Consider the following 17728-nt stretch of genomic DNA (forward strand, 5'->3'; position numbering starts at 1 on the left):
GCACTCAAATTCCTGCCCCAGACTTGGAGAGGGCTGAGCTGGGAGGGTTCTCTCCAGGCCCAATGAATCAGTGTGAAAGAGTAGAGTTCAGGAAATAAGGTTTTTTTTGTTAGTTAGTTTGTTTGTTTATTATTGTTCTTGCTTAAATCTCTTTATGTGATTCTGAAGTGCGGCAAGTTTGAAAACTATGTCTAGTCTAATCCCACCATTATTGCTGCCCTTGCCCCCATTTTCTGGATGGTAAACTGAGTCAGGAGACAGAATGTACTTGGCCCCAACCTCCTTTATAGTGGAGCTGAGGATCCTGTCACGTCCCCAGAGGAGTCCCAGGCCTGCATCCCTCCTCCCTCAGCTATTGTCCCATGAGGGCTGAGCATGGTGACTAAGTGTGACCCATGGGGGAAGAGGCTGTATTACCTGTTGCCCTGTACGAGAGCCTCCAGCCCTGGTTCTCACCAGAGTTGTCGCTGCGGAACAGGATCTGGACACTGTGGCTCTGGGTATTGATGGGTTCTGGGGCTCTCTCTCCACAGAAGGGCCCCCAAACTTTTGGGTCAGCTTTAATCTGTGAGGGGCAAGATAGAGAAAAAGGTCACATCTGAGCTGTGGTGGCAGCTGCTGGGACCATCTCTGTAACTGAACCCTGGCTTTCTGGAAGCTTCCATGTGAACCCATAGTATTCACTCATGTTTTTAGCGGGCATTAGCATTCACCAAACAGTTCCATCTCTACTCTCTCACTTACAGATCACAATGGACTTGGAAGTGGACAAGGCAGTCCTCTGCTCCAAGATGAACATACTATGTCTCAGAATGGGACAGAGTCCTGTCTAGGTGCATAGGATAGAAAAGGCTTCTGCTCTCAAAGAAACTGCAGTCTAGTCGAGGATGGAGGCGAGGGGGGGGACTAACAATAAATAAGCAAAATAATTATAAAAAATAATCATGATGGTGTGTGTGTGTGTGTGTATATATATATGTATATATATATATATATATATATATATAATACAAGTATATGCTATATATTTCTAATGTATGTAGTAAAATCTATGTAACCTATATAATTCATCATTTATATAATAGATAAAATATTTATTTGTTTATTTGTAGACAAAACTTTAAATAGATGGTCAGGGAAAGTTTCTTCAAAGAGGTGACACTGGATTTGAGACATGGAGAATGAGTAGAAGATTGTCACTTGAGGAAGAGAGAAGAATACTTTCCAGGCAGAGAAAACAGTATATGTAAAGGTCAAGGCCAAAGGTGGGAAAGAGCCCAGCATTAAGAGCAGGGAAGGAAGCCAGAGTGGCTGGAACAGAAGGAGTGCCATAGCATGAGGTTGGAAAGGCAGGTATGCACCACATGATATTGAGGGGTTTATGTTTACTTCCAAGAGCAGTCCTAATTGGATCTGGATTTTATAAAGATCAGCCTTGATGTCATGGAGAACAGACTGTGTAGGGCAAGGCTAGAAGCAAGAAAAACAGCTAGAAGCCTTGCCACGGACCAGGAGATAAGAGGGATTTTCCTGGAATGGAGTCAGTGGGGATGGAGAGAAAGAAGTAGGCACTATTAGCTGATCTATATTTCCTGACTACCAGGTATGGGTCCTTCCTGTGCCTCTAACTCGTGTTTTCTTCCACCTCCGAGGACCAGGACTCCTGACCCTTCATCTGGTGACTTCCACAATCTTGGGTGATATCTCCATCTTGTCATCTTATTGTGAATGGGGGAAAAGTGAAGCCCCATGAGGTTAAGTGCCTGGAGAAGGTTTACAGCATAGCTCCTGGGATACTACGCGTGGTAGGCAGAAGTCTAAGATGGTCCTCGTGACCTTCACCTCTGGTGTTCCTTCATGGTGATATCACGTGACATGGCAAAAGGGATTTTACAGGTGGCCAAGGAGCTAGTGTTGGATCAGGGAAGATCCTTAGGCTGGAGCTGATGAAGCTGGTAGGCACTATTTTAAGTAATTTTTGGTCTTGGTCTTCTATCCTGGGAGAAACTGGAGGACCAAGAATATCAATTTTCCCAATTCAGCCAAGATTTCCCAGCATGGCCAGGGCAAATGTCCATTGTAGGCTTACCTTGATGTAGTCATAGGGGCAGGGCACCTCAGGGTGATCCTCAATGTCGAAAATGTCCTCAAACTGGAGGCTGACCATGAAACCCTCCTCTAGCTCTATCGTGTAGAAACATTCCGAGCTCTTAGGATAAGGGTTGGGGAAGTCGGGGCTGGTGATCACGCCGGTCCTCTGGGTAAAGAGGTTATCACTGCACTCCACTGTGGGAAACATACCAGAGCAAAGTGGCACACTACAGCCATGGCCACAGCAACCCCTTTCTCATCGGTTACTGTATGACTTTCCCACTGGTCCTGAGAGGCAATGGGAAGGCATCATTAGCCCCATGTTATGGATGGGTAGACTGAAGTTCAGGGAGAAGTGATGTATCCAAGGTCACACACCTCATAATATTCAGAGTCAAGACTCAAAGGCAGTGAGTGTGATAAACCTTCTCATCAGCTTCTCTGGTATTGGTGTGGGGCAGAGGGGGTCTGAGAAGGAAAAGTTTTGAGATAGACTGGTAGGGGGAAACCTCTAGACCTCCTTTGTCTGTTCTCCCCTCAGCCCAGAACTCCATTAGGTCTCTGTTCAAAGCCTTCCTGATCCCTCATCCAACACGGGACACTCACACATATCCGTACTCTCTGGCCCCTGACCTTGTTCTGTTTCTCCTCATGTGGCTGACCACTGCTTGACATTATGCAATATATTTGTTGGGGGATTTTCTTGCCCCCAGTAGACTGTAAGTTCCCTGAGCTCAGGGATTCTGCTTTGTTCGCCACTGTAGCTGCAACCAAGGATCCAGTGTCCTGGGACCCTGGCCATGGCTTAGCCCTGCCAAGGCCCTTTATCTGCCACTGAACCTTTGTCCTTGGGCTGACCCCTCCCAGATCTGGGATGTCAATCCTTTCTAAACCCTTGTTTATCCTGCTCATTTGAATATGAGAAAATTATGGCTCGGAGAGGGGGCATGGCTAACCTAAAGTCCTATAGCTGTGAGCTGCAGAGTATGGTTAGGATGAGGCCTCTTGAATTCCCACCTCTTTTCATTTCTTACACCAAGCACTCTCTGGGGGGGTGGCATTTAGCCCATGGAGGCTTTTTCATTTTTTTAGGCAGGGCTACTCTTTTTATGCATAATACACAGACGGGACATAGAGTATATAAACATATATACGGTATTATCTGTGGTATTAAAATTTCATGGGTAGGGGAAATTAGGAAGATAATGTTTTAAAAGGCTCCTGGAGGCAGAGGAGAAAATGAAAACAAAGACTGAGAAGCCTTGCTCATTCTTAGTCCCCACCGGACTCAGTATGTAGTAGATACTCAATAAATACCTACTGAATAAAAACCAAGGAAAATACAGCCCTCTTGAAGAAAACTCCTGTATGTGCCTCCTTTATACTGATGGATCACATGAGGGTTGTATTCAGAAGAAAGTAGAAATTTTTTAAGGAGGAAGGAAAAGAAGTCTTGTTTCCAGCCTTTCTCTCCTCCAATGATCCCCCACTCAGCTTCCAAGTGACCCTCCTAAAACACAGGTCTTTACCCTGCAGCCATACTGATCTGATGGCAATGCCCCAAACATGCCAAGTTCTATCAGGACTCTGAACATTTGTTCCCTCTGCCTGGAGCACTCTCCTTTTCCTTCTTCTTCCCACTCTGCCAAGGGCCACCATCTCTGGGACATGTCTGCTCACGGTACCGTGCAGACTTAGGTCACTTGTGCTGAGCCCACAGCATTTGCTACATTTCACCACTTGCTTCTGTGCTGATAACCCCACTAGTCAGGGAGGCCCTCATGGAAAGTGGCTGAAGTCTTCCATTTCTCCATCCTCGCCCTGCCCGGAGGTGGCAGCAGGGTGAGCGTGTTGATTAAGACAGGAAACCAGAGATAGAAGGAATGGGGCATGTTCCTCACTGTCTCTGTCTTTGCCTCTCTCCTTCCTCATCTTTTCTCTGGACTGAGGTTCTCTCGATCACAGAGGAACTTGTGAGGCCAGGGGAGTGAAGAGGTAAAGGAATGGCTGGGTGAGGCCGGGTGCATGGCTGAGAAAGGACTGGGAACCCAGCTTTTCCCATAACTGAGGCCAGGCCAGTTACCTACAGTAGGAGAGCAGAAGTTCCTGCTGTCCAGGAAGAAAGATGGCCTAGAGGCTTCACAAATGTGGTCCTTTGAGAACCTGAACGCAGACTTCCCGGCTGGCGGGCATTTCAGCATCTTCAGGCATAGGGTATCTGAGGCAGAGCTCTCTGGCTTCATTTTTACTTGTTTCTACTCCATATCTGTTCCGCCTCTGAGCCTCCCCTAATCTTATCGAGAAACATGGCACAAAGTGGTGATATACGGAGTCATCCTTGGGCCCCACCTCGGCAGGTCCTGTTGTCCGTGTGGAGGAGGTAGCCAAAGCGGCAGGAGCAGTAGTAGCCGCCGATGTAGTTATGGCAGTAGTGGTCGCAGGACAGCTCCTCGTCCTCCCGCTCAGTGCACTCGTCTACATCTGCAGGGCAGGTAGAGCCTTTTGGTCAGTCAGTCCATGTGGGACGATGAAGACAACAGCCATGTACAGAGCACACAGTATGGGCCACTCCCTGTGTTAGCCTCACATAAAGCCCCAAAGTAGCCATTGTCTCCATTTACAAATGAGGCAATTGGAACTCAGAGAACGGAGGCAACTTATCCAAGACTGTCGAAAGCCAGGTTCGAGGCCAGGCAAGCTGCCTCTCACTGGTGCCATTACCCCGTAAGAGTTGTGATAATAGCAGGTAGAACTCTTACCATCCCCTTTCCACAGACGGTGAAACAGACAGTTGGGGCCTTTAAAGAACTTACTCCAAGTCATAGAGATGATAAAAGGTGGAGTCAGTATTCACTCCCAGGTAGGGTAGCTCCAGAACCCATTCTTTCTTTCTAGTCCATGCAGCCCCTCTCTCTATATATATATCCCACTTCCCTGGGCAGTGGGAACGTAGACATTAAAGAAAGGCATGTTCTCAACCCAATTTAAAAATTTGATCATGCAAGGGCACCTGGGTTGCTCAGTCAGTTAAGCACCCAACTCTTGATTTCAGCTCAGGTCACGATCTCATGGTTGTGAGATCAAGCCCCACATTGGGCTCCATGCTGTCAGCTTGGAAGCCTACTTCGGATTCTCTCTCTCCTCTCTCTCTGTCCCTACACCACTCCCACACTATTTCTCTTTCAAAACCAATAGATACACATCAAAAAAATTTTGATCATACATTTCCCCCTAAAAGCTAAAAGAATGGCCAACAGGCACATGAAAGGATGCTGAACATCACTAGTCACCAGGGAAATGTAAATCAAAACCATAATGAGGTACCACTACATACCCCATCAGAATTTTAAATTTTAGAAATTAAAAAATTGACATCAAACTCTTGTACATTGGTGAAGGAATATAAAATAGTACAAAAACACTTTGGGAAAGGCCTGGTGCTTTCTTATAAAATTAAATATACACCTGCCCTATGACCCAACAATGCTGCTCCTACCTATTTACCCAACAGAAGTGAAAACATATGTTTACAAAAAGAGTTGTACAAGAGTGCATAGAAACTTTATTAGTGAGAGTCAAAAAACGGATAGAGTTCAAGTGTCTACCAATGAAAGAATGGATAAACAGACAGTATTATATTCATACAATGGAAAATTACTCTGCCAGGAAAGGAGCAAGTTACCGATGCATTGCAACATGATTGAAACTCAAAAACTTTATTCTGAGTAAAGAATCCTCACTTCCAAAATATATTTTGTGTATGTTCATTTATATGGAGTTTAAGAAGAGGCAAAACTCATCTATAGTGGAAAAAAAAATCAGAACAGTTGTCACCTCTAAGGTAGATGGGACCAGACTGTGACTGAGAAGGAGCATAAAGGGACTTTCTGGGTTAATGGTAAACCTCAACATCTTGTTAGGGGCTTGGGTTACATACAACATAAAATTTTTGAAACTCAACAAATGTACTGAAGGTTTATGCATTTCACTGAATGTACATTTTACTTTATTTTTAAAAAAATTTTTTTAATGTTTATTTTTGAGACAGAGAGAGACAGAGCATGAACAGGGGAGGGGCAGAGAGAGAGGGAGACACAGAATCTGAAACAGGCTCCAGGCTCTGAGCTGTCAGCACAGAGCCTGATGCGGGGCTCGAACTCACGGACTGCGAGATCATGACCTGAGCTGAAGTCAGACACTTAACCGACTGAGCCACCCAGGCGCCCCTGTACATTTTACTTTAAAAGAAAGGAAATTGTGAATAGATATTGAACTTCAGCAAAATGAAATGCACGGGTAAGTATTTAGGAAAAAGTGTACCACTGTCTGTCTGCAACTTACTTTGAAATTCATCAAAAAGAGGGGATTAATAGCTTGATTGAGGATGGATAGATGGGTAGATATGTGATAAAGCAAATGCAGGAAGATATTAATGGCAGAATCTCTATGGTGAGTATGTAGGTGTTCATTGTAAAGAAACGAGCATGAGGTACTCTTAATCTTTAGAGAGAAGGGGAGACCTGGGGTGAGCCACCCATTTCTCCAACTTACCTACAGCCATGTAGTGGGCATCAAAACCTGTGAATCGCTCCTCATTGGAGAAATCTGACCGGAAAGTGATGGACATGAAGGAGCCCGGGGAGAACACTACTTCCTGGCCAGGGGTCTGCTCTGTGTCTGTGGTCTCCCTGCCACAGAAGGTTGCCAGCACCTGCTCTTCGGTTTCTACCTTTGGGATCAAAGAGGAAGGGAACAAGATGAGTAGCTTCCAAAATTAGCTTCCCTGCTGGTGTCTAAACGAAAAGAGGGAGGGGCTGCCCACGAACAGACCAGGCAGCCTGGGAAACCCAGAGAAAGAGGATTTGGGACTCTGGGACTTGAGGAAAGACCCAGTGCAGGTTAAGTCCATGTGGCTGCATAGTCACTGCCTCATTCCTTTGTTTAGGTCCATCAGAAGTAGCTTGACATTTGTCATCCTATGGACAAAAAAATGACTCATCTGTCAAAACTAACTCACTATTAGAACTCAGACTTAGATAACCTCACAGATGGATTCCATATGCAACAGAAACTGACCACATTACCAAAGACGAGAAACTGAGCATTCTGTGTGTGCCTGCCACTGAGTAAAGCATGGGAGCTGTGCCTGGGGAGCCAATATTCAGACTGATGCAAACACAGACAGAGCTGTTATACGGTGCGACAAGTGCTTTAACGGGAACGCAGTCACTGGGAACGCACTGGCACTCAGAAGATGAAAGATCCCATCAGAATGGAAACTACAGGAGAACGAGACTTTGTTTTCTTTGTAGATGTGTTTTTAGTTCATGGAGCAGGACCTGGCACCTAGCAATTACCCAACAAATGTTTGTTACCAAGAACTAAAGTGTGAGGCTCTTTCTGAGAACAAGAAGCCAGGGAGTCTGTGGGAACATAAAGTCGTAGGAAAGGTTGAAACGAGATTATGACTGACTTTGGATACCATAAGAACACTATGTGACTCTTAATTCTGAGTAAAGAAAAGACACTGGAAACTTTTGAACAGGGAAATTATATAATTAGAACTATATTTAGTAGGTAGTCTTAATAATTCAGAAATGACTGGAATCATCCCTGAAACATTTGTGTTTGTGTTAAGACTCAGATGCAAAAATTACCTGTTTGCTAAAAGAATTCCCTTCCTTGGAGGAGCCAGAGACCCTGTGTAAATTCAGAGACCCCAGCGGAGAGCCTAAATTGGGTGCCTAAAGCTGATTTTGTGTGAGTTTGGTTTGGGAAGTACAATACGGTAGCTGGTTGGTATGTTTATTTGACTATGAATACTTGGCCTACCTACCACTCTATCATTACACTGACTGGATTCTTTTGAGGCTGTATTTGTGTTTGCAACCTCTAGATTGACATTTTAGCCAAGATGCGTGAGAAAATCTCTTACCAAGAATGATTCTGATGCCTTTTAAAGTCATTAAGGGAAAGTTCTCAAAGGCTCTGCGTACCTCTAGTAGCTTCTAATGCATTCATTGTTTTGTTCATTAGCCTAGTATGTCAGAAGTATCTTGACATTTGACACTTCTGTTTTGAAACTAATGATTTATTTATTTAAGATAAGTGGGAGTTTTAAAGAAAAACAATTTGCCCTGGCAACAAAACACAAGGACAATTAATCACTAACTTTGGGAATTGAAGTGTAAACAGAAGATGAGATCATGGCTTTGCTGTTTATTCCTCTTCTCTGCAGATACTAGCCAAACTCACACCAGCCTTGTTACTGTAGAATGTACCTATCTGTACACAGTCACTTCCTTGACCACCATGGCTTGTTTGTTATTTTGGTTATCTGAGTTTTCCAGATAGCTGAAGTTTTACCTGACCATAATTAATAATAATAACCATCATCATCATCATCATTATTATTTAGTGTAATAATTTTTAAATTATTACATATAAAAAGCACTTTTTAAAGTGCTTTATACAAATCCCTGCTTTTGTAGGTGAAACATGCTAACCCTTTCTTGGCGACCCAAGGACATTATTATGAATGTCAATCATTCTGGGGATATTGAGTTGTTTAATGTCGCATGCCCTGCATCGAATATTCCTGGACTATAATGCCTTTGCAATTCTTAGGTCTCCTTTATGTAGTGTTTTATTTTGTGTCTTTTTAAAAATCAGTTTATTAACTGAAATATGTTGTAAAATGGAAACCAGAGTAAAGGCCTAGGAAAGGCGTGAACTGGAGGACCCTATCTTGGTGACCTCTAACTCTGAGTTCTAATATTGATAATATAAGATATCCTGACCTGGCAGTTGAAGGTCCTGAGCTCTATTCCTGACTCTACCATAAACCGTCACAGGGCTGCCTCCTCTCTACTCTCAGTTATCCACCTGATAAAACAGGGGTTTGAACTAGCTGAGCTATATATATGTTCTCTTCTAATTGTGACATACTAGTATTCTAACAAATCGTTACACCCACACATTCAATAGGCCAACTGGAGGATGGTGAGCAGAATTTTCAAGACACCAATTGTTTTCTGCTGAAGAACTTGGTGAACTTGAACTTGTTTGTGGTCTATAACCATGCCATACAAAGTCAGTTAGTTAACGAGTAGTCATATGACTTGAGCATTAACACTTCCAGACTCAGCAGCTTCCTGCTTGTACTTTGGTATCCCCCAAAGTCTCTTGGATCCTATAGTGCCTGGGGCATGGACGCTTTCAAGTGAAATCAACCAGGGATAACTTGGATCATGGGGAGACATAATGAGGGTCTGTGATAACAAACTCCCTCATAACTTGCAGGATAAAAGACATTTTCATGATGGCAGATAAACAGTCATCATGTACAGAGCCACACTATTCCAGACAACAGGTAAGCATGTTCTGGCTGAGGCCCATGGGAAAATCTCAGCCATCTATATCTTTAGGAGCAGGGGATAGAAGGCTCTGGAAGCCTGGGAATTCAGCCTGCTGCTCAGAATAGAGTCCTGGAATATCAGAGCTGGGAGAGAAGGACCTGTAAGAGCTATTTCAATCCCCCTCCTTCTAGAGGAACCTGAGGTCCAGAGTGGGCCCGTGACTTGCTCAGGAGTAGACAGATAACCATGAGCATTTCCTGATAGCACTTTTGCTTTTGGAACTATTCTGACCCTGGAGAAAGGAACCCACCAGCCCAGAGAGTACATGACAAAAGACATAGGCACTTTGCCAAACAACTTTTCTGGCTCGAGGGCCTCTTGAAACTTTATCTTGGGGGCATGGACTGTCTCCCAGAGAGGATGTGGCTCAGTGACAGCTCCAGTCATAACTTAAACAGAGGGGTCATTGACCTTGGTTAATATTTGCAGCCCCTGCTAACAATTGTAAAATTCTACAAAAATAATTTACCTCTGAGCACAGGCAAAAGATTGAGCCCTGGCTTGTGTTCGGACTGTCCCATTTCTAGGGTCATCATGTGAACGTGATGATGGGAAGTACCTTATCAAATGAAGATACAAAATTCATAATAATAGAGAACCATCTGGCCAGGGATCACAGACTCTTCATTTTTCTATTTCTTATTATGGCAACCATACCCTTTCAGGCTATTGTTATTTAGGGCCCCAACACATGGATGCATGTCCTCAATTTGTTTTCTTTCAACTCAATTCAAAAAATATTTATGTACCAAATTCTGTCTGGACTGTAATGTGGAGGATGCCAAAAATTACTTATTTGTTGCATGAGCTTAATGAGCAAGTCCCCTGCCTCTGGGAATGTGAAATTTAGTAGGACAGTAAGATAAGTACTCAAATGGGTATGTGTTCAGGAACTGTCAGGGCATAGTTATAGCAATGAAAGATAGGAAGCCCCAGGGGTTTAAAGAAGGAAACAAATTCCATCCAGCTGAGGGGAATCATAAAACATTTAGGAAGAACAGAATGTTCTTTGAACTGAGGCCTGAAAGATGAATAGGAATTAGGGAGGTAGAAATAGTAGGTAGAGTTGGGGAAAGCAGGAGGAGCTTCTAGGCTAAGGGAATAGTGAAGTCCTGGGGGTATTCAGAGACTCAACCATCCCTCCTTTCCCATCACCACCTGCCATAGGAAAGGTGTTGAGGCCAGGGAGCTGGGAAGAGAGATCTAAGGAAGAGAAGCCAGGGTCTGTTTTCTATGAATTTTCAACTTAGTAGAAACAGCACAAACCTTGGCAAAACTAAGACAGGCCAGCAGATATTTTAATTAGGCAGATATTCAGGAAATGTGCTGGATTATTCTGCGGTCAATTTAGTTAATCTGGGAACGATATTTCTCAGAATCTCCCTTTCTGTATAGCTCCAGGGTAGAGGGGGCCAAAAGAGAGGCTTGTGTGAGTTTAGAACACAACAGTCCTTACTCTCTGAAGGCATTTTTGTGATCAGCTACGGAGAATGAACAGACGTAGATGCGCCCAGTGGGTTCCTACTTGCCCTCACTCTCCTCCACTCTGCAGTCAGCGCTTCTTTCCAACTACTGGCTCTGCTGACCAACAGTGGCTCAGACCCACCACCCACTCTGAACAGCTTCCACCTCTGTGGGTGGTTCAGAGGTGTTCAGAGTCAACAGCTTCTCACAGACCTCTCCCCGTGGGCCCCCCTTCATGGGCCTACTTTGGCTTCCTAGAAGGTCTTGGATTCTCACATTCCCCTGCAGGTGCCAACATCTCCACCCACGTCCAGTTTTCAGGAGCACTGATTAGTGACCGTGGTCCTCCGGCTCCCCAGTTCTGCTTTCACTTTCCCAGCTTCTCCTCTAGTCATGTGATTTCTGAGGCCCCAAATAGCTCTTACGTCTCAGTGCTCACAGAGCAATTTCTCACTCTGCTTTCCTCACTGAACTCTGGCTGATACAGGTACCGGCTTCAGAAGTACGGGGCTGTAGCAAACAGGACCCTTGGCTTGGGTTTTGGGACTGGCTAGCAAGTAGAGGTTAGAAGAGCAATGAGCAAACCGCCACGGGGGGAGCTTGACAAAGACAACCTGCATCACGTAGTGGCGAGACGATTGGTACAACCTGCCCGTGGCAATGTAGATGGCAGAAAAATGTACACAGTGCACTTGTGGATCTGCTAAGGAGATCTCTGGACAGTGTTGAAATCGTCAGTATGTGTTTCTAGCTATACGTGGCAAGGCGCTTCTGGAAGGAGTAGTCCTTCAGTGTGCAAGCCTTGTGACTTGCCTTGACAAAAGGCATGTGACGTGTGGAGCTGGTGTGCCACTTCCAAGGGGCCCTGTGGCTCTTGCAGGCATCAGGGGGCCTTGTAGCTCTTTCCCTGTGTGCCTCCATGTGAGGAAGCCCTGTCACGCCTACTGGAGAAGCAAAGGTCACACAGGCCAGAGAGGGATTATCCCAATTGAGGTCTCTAGACCAGCCAGCTGACAGCTACCACCATCTGCAAGGTCATCTTGGACCTTCCAGCTTCAGTTAAGCTTCTAAATGACTAGAGCTACTCGAATGACCTCAGGCAAATCCAGCCAAAGACCATCCTGTGAGCCTAGCCCAGACTTCTGACCAAAGGATCTGACCAAGTAAAATGGATGTTGTTTTAGCTACTAAGTTTTACAGTGGTTTGTTGCACAAGAATAGATATGCTATGGGGAGTAGGAAGCGATTTGGGACAAAGGGAAAGAGTGACATTTATGAAGTGATACTTGGAGAATTACCATCTCATAGGTTCTTGGGGCCTTGAAAGCTACTTGGCTTGACTCCTTATCTCCCTATCACACCCCTATCAAAAAATCATGCCGCCTTCTTGAGATCAATTGCAAAGATGAGAAACTCACTACCTTCTAAGACAGATCAGGCTGTTTGGATTATCCTCCACCTACAAAGTTCTTGCTTGGCCTCCTATCTGGGAATAAAACATAGGGGAAGTTACCCTAAATGTGGAAAAACCTTTTGTGACAAAGATGTTTATAGCAGTCATGTATAATAATAGAAAACTAAAAAAAAATGGTAAATATCCAATTCTAGGGGAAACAGTCTAAATGAGCCTTAACTTAATAAATATTAGGCATTAATTATCACATTAGTGAAAAATTTGCAATGATCTGGAAACTTAGTAGGTTATATTACGCATATTAGACATATACATGGCGTAATTACCACAATGCATTATGTCGAAGAAATGCATTGAAAATAAAAAGGAGAAAGAATTAGAGCTAACTGTTAACAATGGCTAGTTGAACTGCAGGTAATTTTTCTTTCTTCAGTTTCTATATTTTAAAAGTATTTTAAAAAGAAACCTGGGCCCAAAGCTACTTCCTTCTCATTCTACCAGTGGCACAAAATTGGTCAGTTTAGGTCAACAAACACGGAACACACAAGAGCGGCAACTAACCCAGCCTGGAAGTTCAGGGTTGGTTTGCGGTCCCTCTGTCTCTCATAACCACCCGAATCTCTGGTATGGTGACTCCTCCCCACTCTGTCACCTCCTAACGTTTTCTTCTAGCCCTTGGGTCCCAACAGAGCTGAAAAAGAGGTGAGGCTCTTTGCTTTAATTCCACACAGATAATATGGTAAGAAGTAGAACTCTGATAAAACAATCAAGAAACTCAGAATAACTAAAATTCACATATGGAAGTGCATGAATGGTTTTTGTGATCATGAAGTCCAAGGGGGAGTCAGTGGATGGTGTGTAAGTGGATGGAGGAGGGGAGACAGAAGAGTTCTTTGGTGTGGAGTTCTTGGAGACTGGGGGAAGAAATAGAAGGGGGAGAGAGAGACGGATTGAGAGAGAGAAAGCGAGGTGGGGGCATATAAGAGTAAAGTAAAAGCATTTCTGTTTGGGTTTGGTTTCTCAAGAAAGTGAGTTGAGTTGTGAATTGCTTTCAATTTTTAAATTTCTCTCTCTCTATACACACACACACACACACACACACACACACACACACATATCTATATATCTATATATCTATCTATATATAGATATATAGATATATATATATAAAGTGTTTGTTTACTTAGAGAGGGAGAGAGTGAGCTCTAGCAGGGGAGGGGCAGAGAGGGGGGTACAGAGAATCCCAAGCAGGCTCTGTGCTGTCAGTGCAGAGCCCAATGTGGGACTCAATCCCATGAATCATGAGATCATGACCGGAGCCGAAATCAAGAGTTGGGTTCTTAACCAATTGAGCCACCCAGACGCCACCAAAATTTTTCCTTTCTTCTTCTTCTTTTTTTTTTTTTTTAACATAATCCCTTACTGACACTGGATCATGTGGGACCTCATCTTTACATGAGTTGCACATGAGTCTTCACCAGTTATTAGATGCTGGGAAAATCATTCAAACTCTCTGCATTGTAGGTGAATTGTGGCCCCCCCTCCCCCATAAGATATATTCAAGTCTTAACCCTTGGATTTGATTCGACCTTATCCGGAAGTAGGTCTTTGCAGATGTAGTCAAGGTAAGATGACCTCATACTGGCTTAGGGTAGACCCATAATTCAAAGACTGGTGTCCTTATAAGGGGGACGTTTGTTCACAGAGACACACACGGAGTCAAGTGTGAAGGCAGAGGCCGAGATTGGAGACATTCTGCCACACACAGGGAATGCCGGGGATTGCAGTCAACCACCAAAAAGCCAGAAGGGGCAAGGAAGGATTCTTCCCTAGAGCGTTCAGAGGAAGAGTGGCTTTGCTAACACCTTGATTTCAGACTTGAAGCCTCCAGAGCTGTGAGACAATACATTCCTGTTATAAGCCACCTAGTTTGTGGTGCTTTGTGATGGCAGCCCTAGGAAACGGCTACGCTCTGTATACAGGTTTTCTCATCTGGGAAATGGTGACAGCGATAGCATTAATATCACAGGACTGTTGTGAAAGTGACATGAGTTAATACGCGTAGAACACTTAGAAGGGCACCTGGAATCTAGTCAGCTCTCAGGATATCAGTGAGAAGAACAAGACTGCTGAGATCCGGTCATCCAAGATGACCCCCTTCTGCACTCCCTGCTGGGTGGGCATGGGTAATTTCACTGTTTGAAGAAGAGGGAGAGACTGGAACTGTCCCCGTATCCCCTCTGGTTTCCAATTTCACACCTTCATTCCCGATCTCACTGAAGCCATCAGCACAGACATCTCATCCTGTGAGGACCCCAGAGCCCAGGCCGATGGAGAGGGAGGAGCACCTTGAGACCCCTTACAGCCCGGCCACTTCATTTGGCAGGTGGCGTCTATCTTAAGTTCCTTTGGCCCTCTGCACTCGAGGCATCTCCTGGCAATCCCGGGAGGTGGGTGACAGACAGAGGATATTACACTGATTTCACAGAGGAATGTGAGGGAGCTCTCAAAGTTTCCATCCCGCAAGGGAATATAAGTCCAGGAATCTCCTCACTTCCCTGTGTTTCAAAGGACTGTTCTATTCCATGGGGGAAGGGAAGGGGAATAAATAGTTTCAAACAGAGAGGGAGGGAGTCAAACCACAAAAGACTCTTAAATACAGAGAACAAACTGAAGGTGGACCGGGGGGGGGGGGGGAGAGGGAAAATGGCTGATGGGCATTGAGGAGGTCACTTGTTGGGATGAGCATTGGGTGTTGTATGTAAGCGATGAACCACGGAAATCTACCCCAAAGACCGAGAGCACACTTTACACACTGTATGGTAGCCAACTTGATGATAAATTATATTTAAAAAACAGCAACAAAAACAAAAAACAAAGGATTGCTCTAGATGTGGGAATTTAGGTCGGGGATTCACTTGCAGCCCTGGGCTAGGACTTCTGACTCGCAAGAGAGTGCTCTGTGCTCCTGAAGCCACCCTCTCAGTAAGTCTATCACCTCCAGGGACTGGGCCAGGGCTTGACAGCTCAATCTTCTACTTTACACACTTGCCCAGATTTCAGTTAAAGATCACGACAAGGAGCAAATTACGGGTACTGGATTCCAGACAAGAGCCTGGGACTGGAGAAGAAAGGAGGTGTGTGTGTCCGTATGAGTGCGTTTTGTGTATTGCATTCTGGAAGCTCTTGAAAGCCATGGAAGTAAAATAGCACAGCTGGTGGGTCTAAGGCTCAAGTTGGCCTTACCCGAGAGGGGCTGGAGGTTGATGTTTGGGTTTCAGCCAAGTCATTTGGTCATAAGGTAATAATAATAATAATAATAGCACTGGTAACAGTCATTTCCCTCCTCTGTGTGGAACTTTCCAGCTGACAGGTATTTTCACCTTCTTTATTATATTTGCTTCTGCTGGCTCTCTTGCAAGGAATGCACTTCAGGCACACATTGTGATTCTGAGCCCAGAGAGGTGACATGAGTGCCCAAGGGAACACAGCCTAGGAGTAGCAGACCTGAGACAAAATCCTGATATCCTGACTTCCAGCCCTGGTCCAGTCACTGGAACCAGAGAACCACAGAAGGTCAGAGATAGAAAGGATATGAAAGGCTACCAAGTTTATCTCTTCTCTTTCTTACGTGGGGAAAGTGAGGCTCAGGGAAACGGAGTAACCCCTTCAAAGCCACATGGCCTGATAACGGCAGGGGTGTGTCCCATAGTCCCAGTACGGTATTCTTACTTATGTGTTCATCACAGTAAAAAGCTCCTAACAGAGCTGGGTAAGCCCCTAAGAAGGTATTGTGTCCATGGAAATGGCACACATCATTAACGGCGTGGGGGCCTGAGCCATGGCTGGCGGGTCCTCGGAGTCCAAGACTCCCACTGCTCCCGGGAAGGATTGCCCTTTTGCAAGAAGGGCTCTGGACAGAAAAGGGGATGGTCTCCAGGCAGCAGGAGCATGGGGAGAAAAAGAGGGCTGGCAGGGAGGGGCTCTAAGAGCCTGGGAAGCGGGGCGTCCCGCAGGTGGGAAACTGGCAATGCCCACTGTCCCAGCAGGAGCGGGGTAGAGAGGGGGTAGGCGGGAGAGTCTGGGAACTGGGGCTGGGCAGGAGGGCCAGGAAGGATTCACTCTCTCCAGCTTGTGAAAGACTCCCCACCCCGTGCCTTCTGGAACTTCAGAGCCAGGCTCATTCACATGCAAATCCTCTCAGAGACTGGGGGTGGGGGGGGGGCTGGGCCTCAAACTGTTTGGAGCCCTAAAACAGTCCAAGGGCAAGAAAACACAGCAGGGTTGTGTTCTGCAGCAGAGGCAGCCTGGCTCAAGGTATGTCACAGTCAGGCTGGGGGTGTAAGCCGTGATTGAGTAAGGGCTGAGCGCAGCGAAGGGGCCTGCCACAGGCCAGGGTCCCCAGGCAGAGTTCCCAGGAATGTGTGAGCTGGCATATTCTTCTGCTCCTGCCAAGGACCCTGTCCAGCCCTGGCCCTCATGAACATCCTCAGATCTTCACGGGAAAACTGCAGAGCACAGGAACAAGGACCAAAGGACCTGGGTGCCCGCCCTGCCTCTCATGGCATGTGTCACCCTAACCTCCCCAGACAGTAGGGTGGCAGAGCTGGCTGCCACCAGTTTATAAGTGCAAAGGGTCAACTTTTTGGAGATTTTGCAGCCGGTTGTTAAAACACAGCCATCGTTAACAATTCCGTTTCAGAAAGTTGCAATTAATTAAATTATATTGGAGACAACTTCTACAGAAGGTCATCACCTCCCATTGTCAGTATTTAACTGGTTACCTATGCCCTGGAGGTAATGAGTGTCTAGGGTACCTGAATGGTGAACGGTGTGTGAATTCTGAGCATCTCTTCTCCCTGCCCTCCCCGCCTACCCCCAAGTCCAGAGCCACTTGTTAATCATTGACAAGCACACCTCTGTCATCAGGCCTCAGTGTTCACAAGCATCTAAGGTGGGGGCAGGATGTTAATAGTGTCCTCTAGGAGTTGAGAGGTCATGAAACACTGGCATGAAAACAGCTTGTAAAGTCTGTCATGCCCAAGCTGTGGGCGCTGAGCAGGGACCCTATTTCCCAGCCGCCTGGTGATCTGGCCGTCCTTCCCGGCTCCCTTCCTGCACCTGTCTCCATTTCTCATCCCTGTACCTCCTGCTCCGGTCACAGTGCTTTCCTTGCTGTTCTTTAGACAGACTGGCCACGTGCCCCTTTCAGGGTCTGCGCCCTGGCTGTTCCTTCTGGGTGGAAGGCTTTTCCCCAGGAAGCCACATGGCTAACTTCCTCAACTTCTCCAAGTCTTTGCTCAAGGGTCACCCTGTCGATGAGGACTACCCTGACCGACGT

The 17728-nt window shown here is 45.6% G+C and overlaps 1 protein-coding gene across 7 annotated transcripts in view; it reads right to left on the minus strand.

The window, feature by feature from the left end:
• The window catches only part of MASP1 (MBL associated serine protease 1), a 63056-nt gene that overhangs the window by 29782 nt on the left and 15546 nt on the right, over nt 1-17728 (minus strand). For 6 of the 7 annotated variants that reach the window (XM_058730809.1, XM_058730807.1, XM_058730811.1 and 3 more), the window contains 4 exons: nt 6643-6820; nt 4441-4572; nt 2090-2286; nt 418-565 (listed from right to left, as the gene is read on the minus strand). In XM_058730809.1, coding sequence (XP_058586792.1) covers nt 418-565; nt 2090-2286; nt 4441-4572; nt 6643-6820 — 655 coding nt within the window. Of the gene's footprint in view, nt 1-417; nt 566-2089; nt 2287-4440; nt 4573-6642; nt 6821-11218; nt 11318-17728 lie in introns of those variants that run through there. The other variant, XM_058730812.1, reaches the window with a different exon arrangement.

Source organism: Neofelis nebulosa, chromosome 5 (genome assembly GCF_028018385.1).
Source record: "Neofelis nebulosa isolate mNeoNeb1 chromosome 5, mNeoNeb1.pri, whole genome shotgun sequence".
Taxonomy (NCBI): Eukaryota; Metazoa; Chordata; class Mammalia; order Carnivora; family Felidae; genus Neofelis; species Neofelis nebulosa.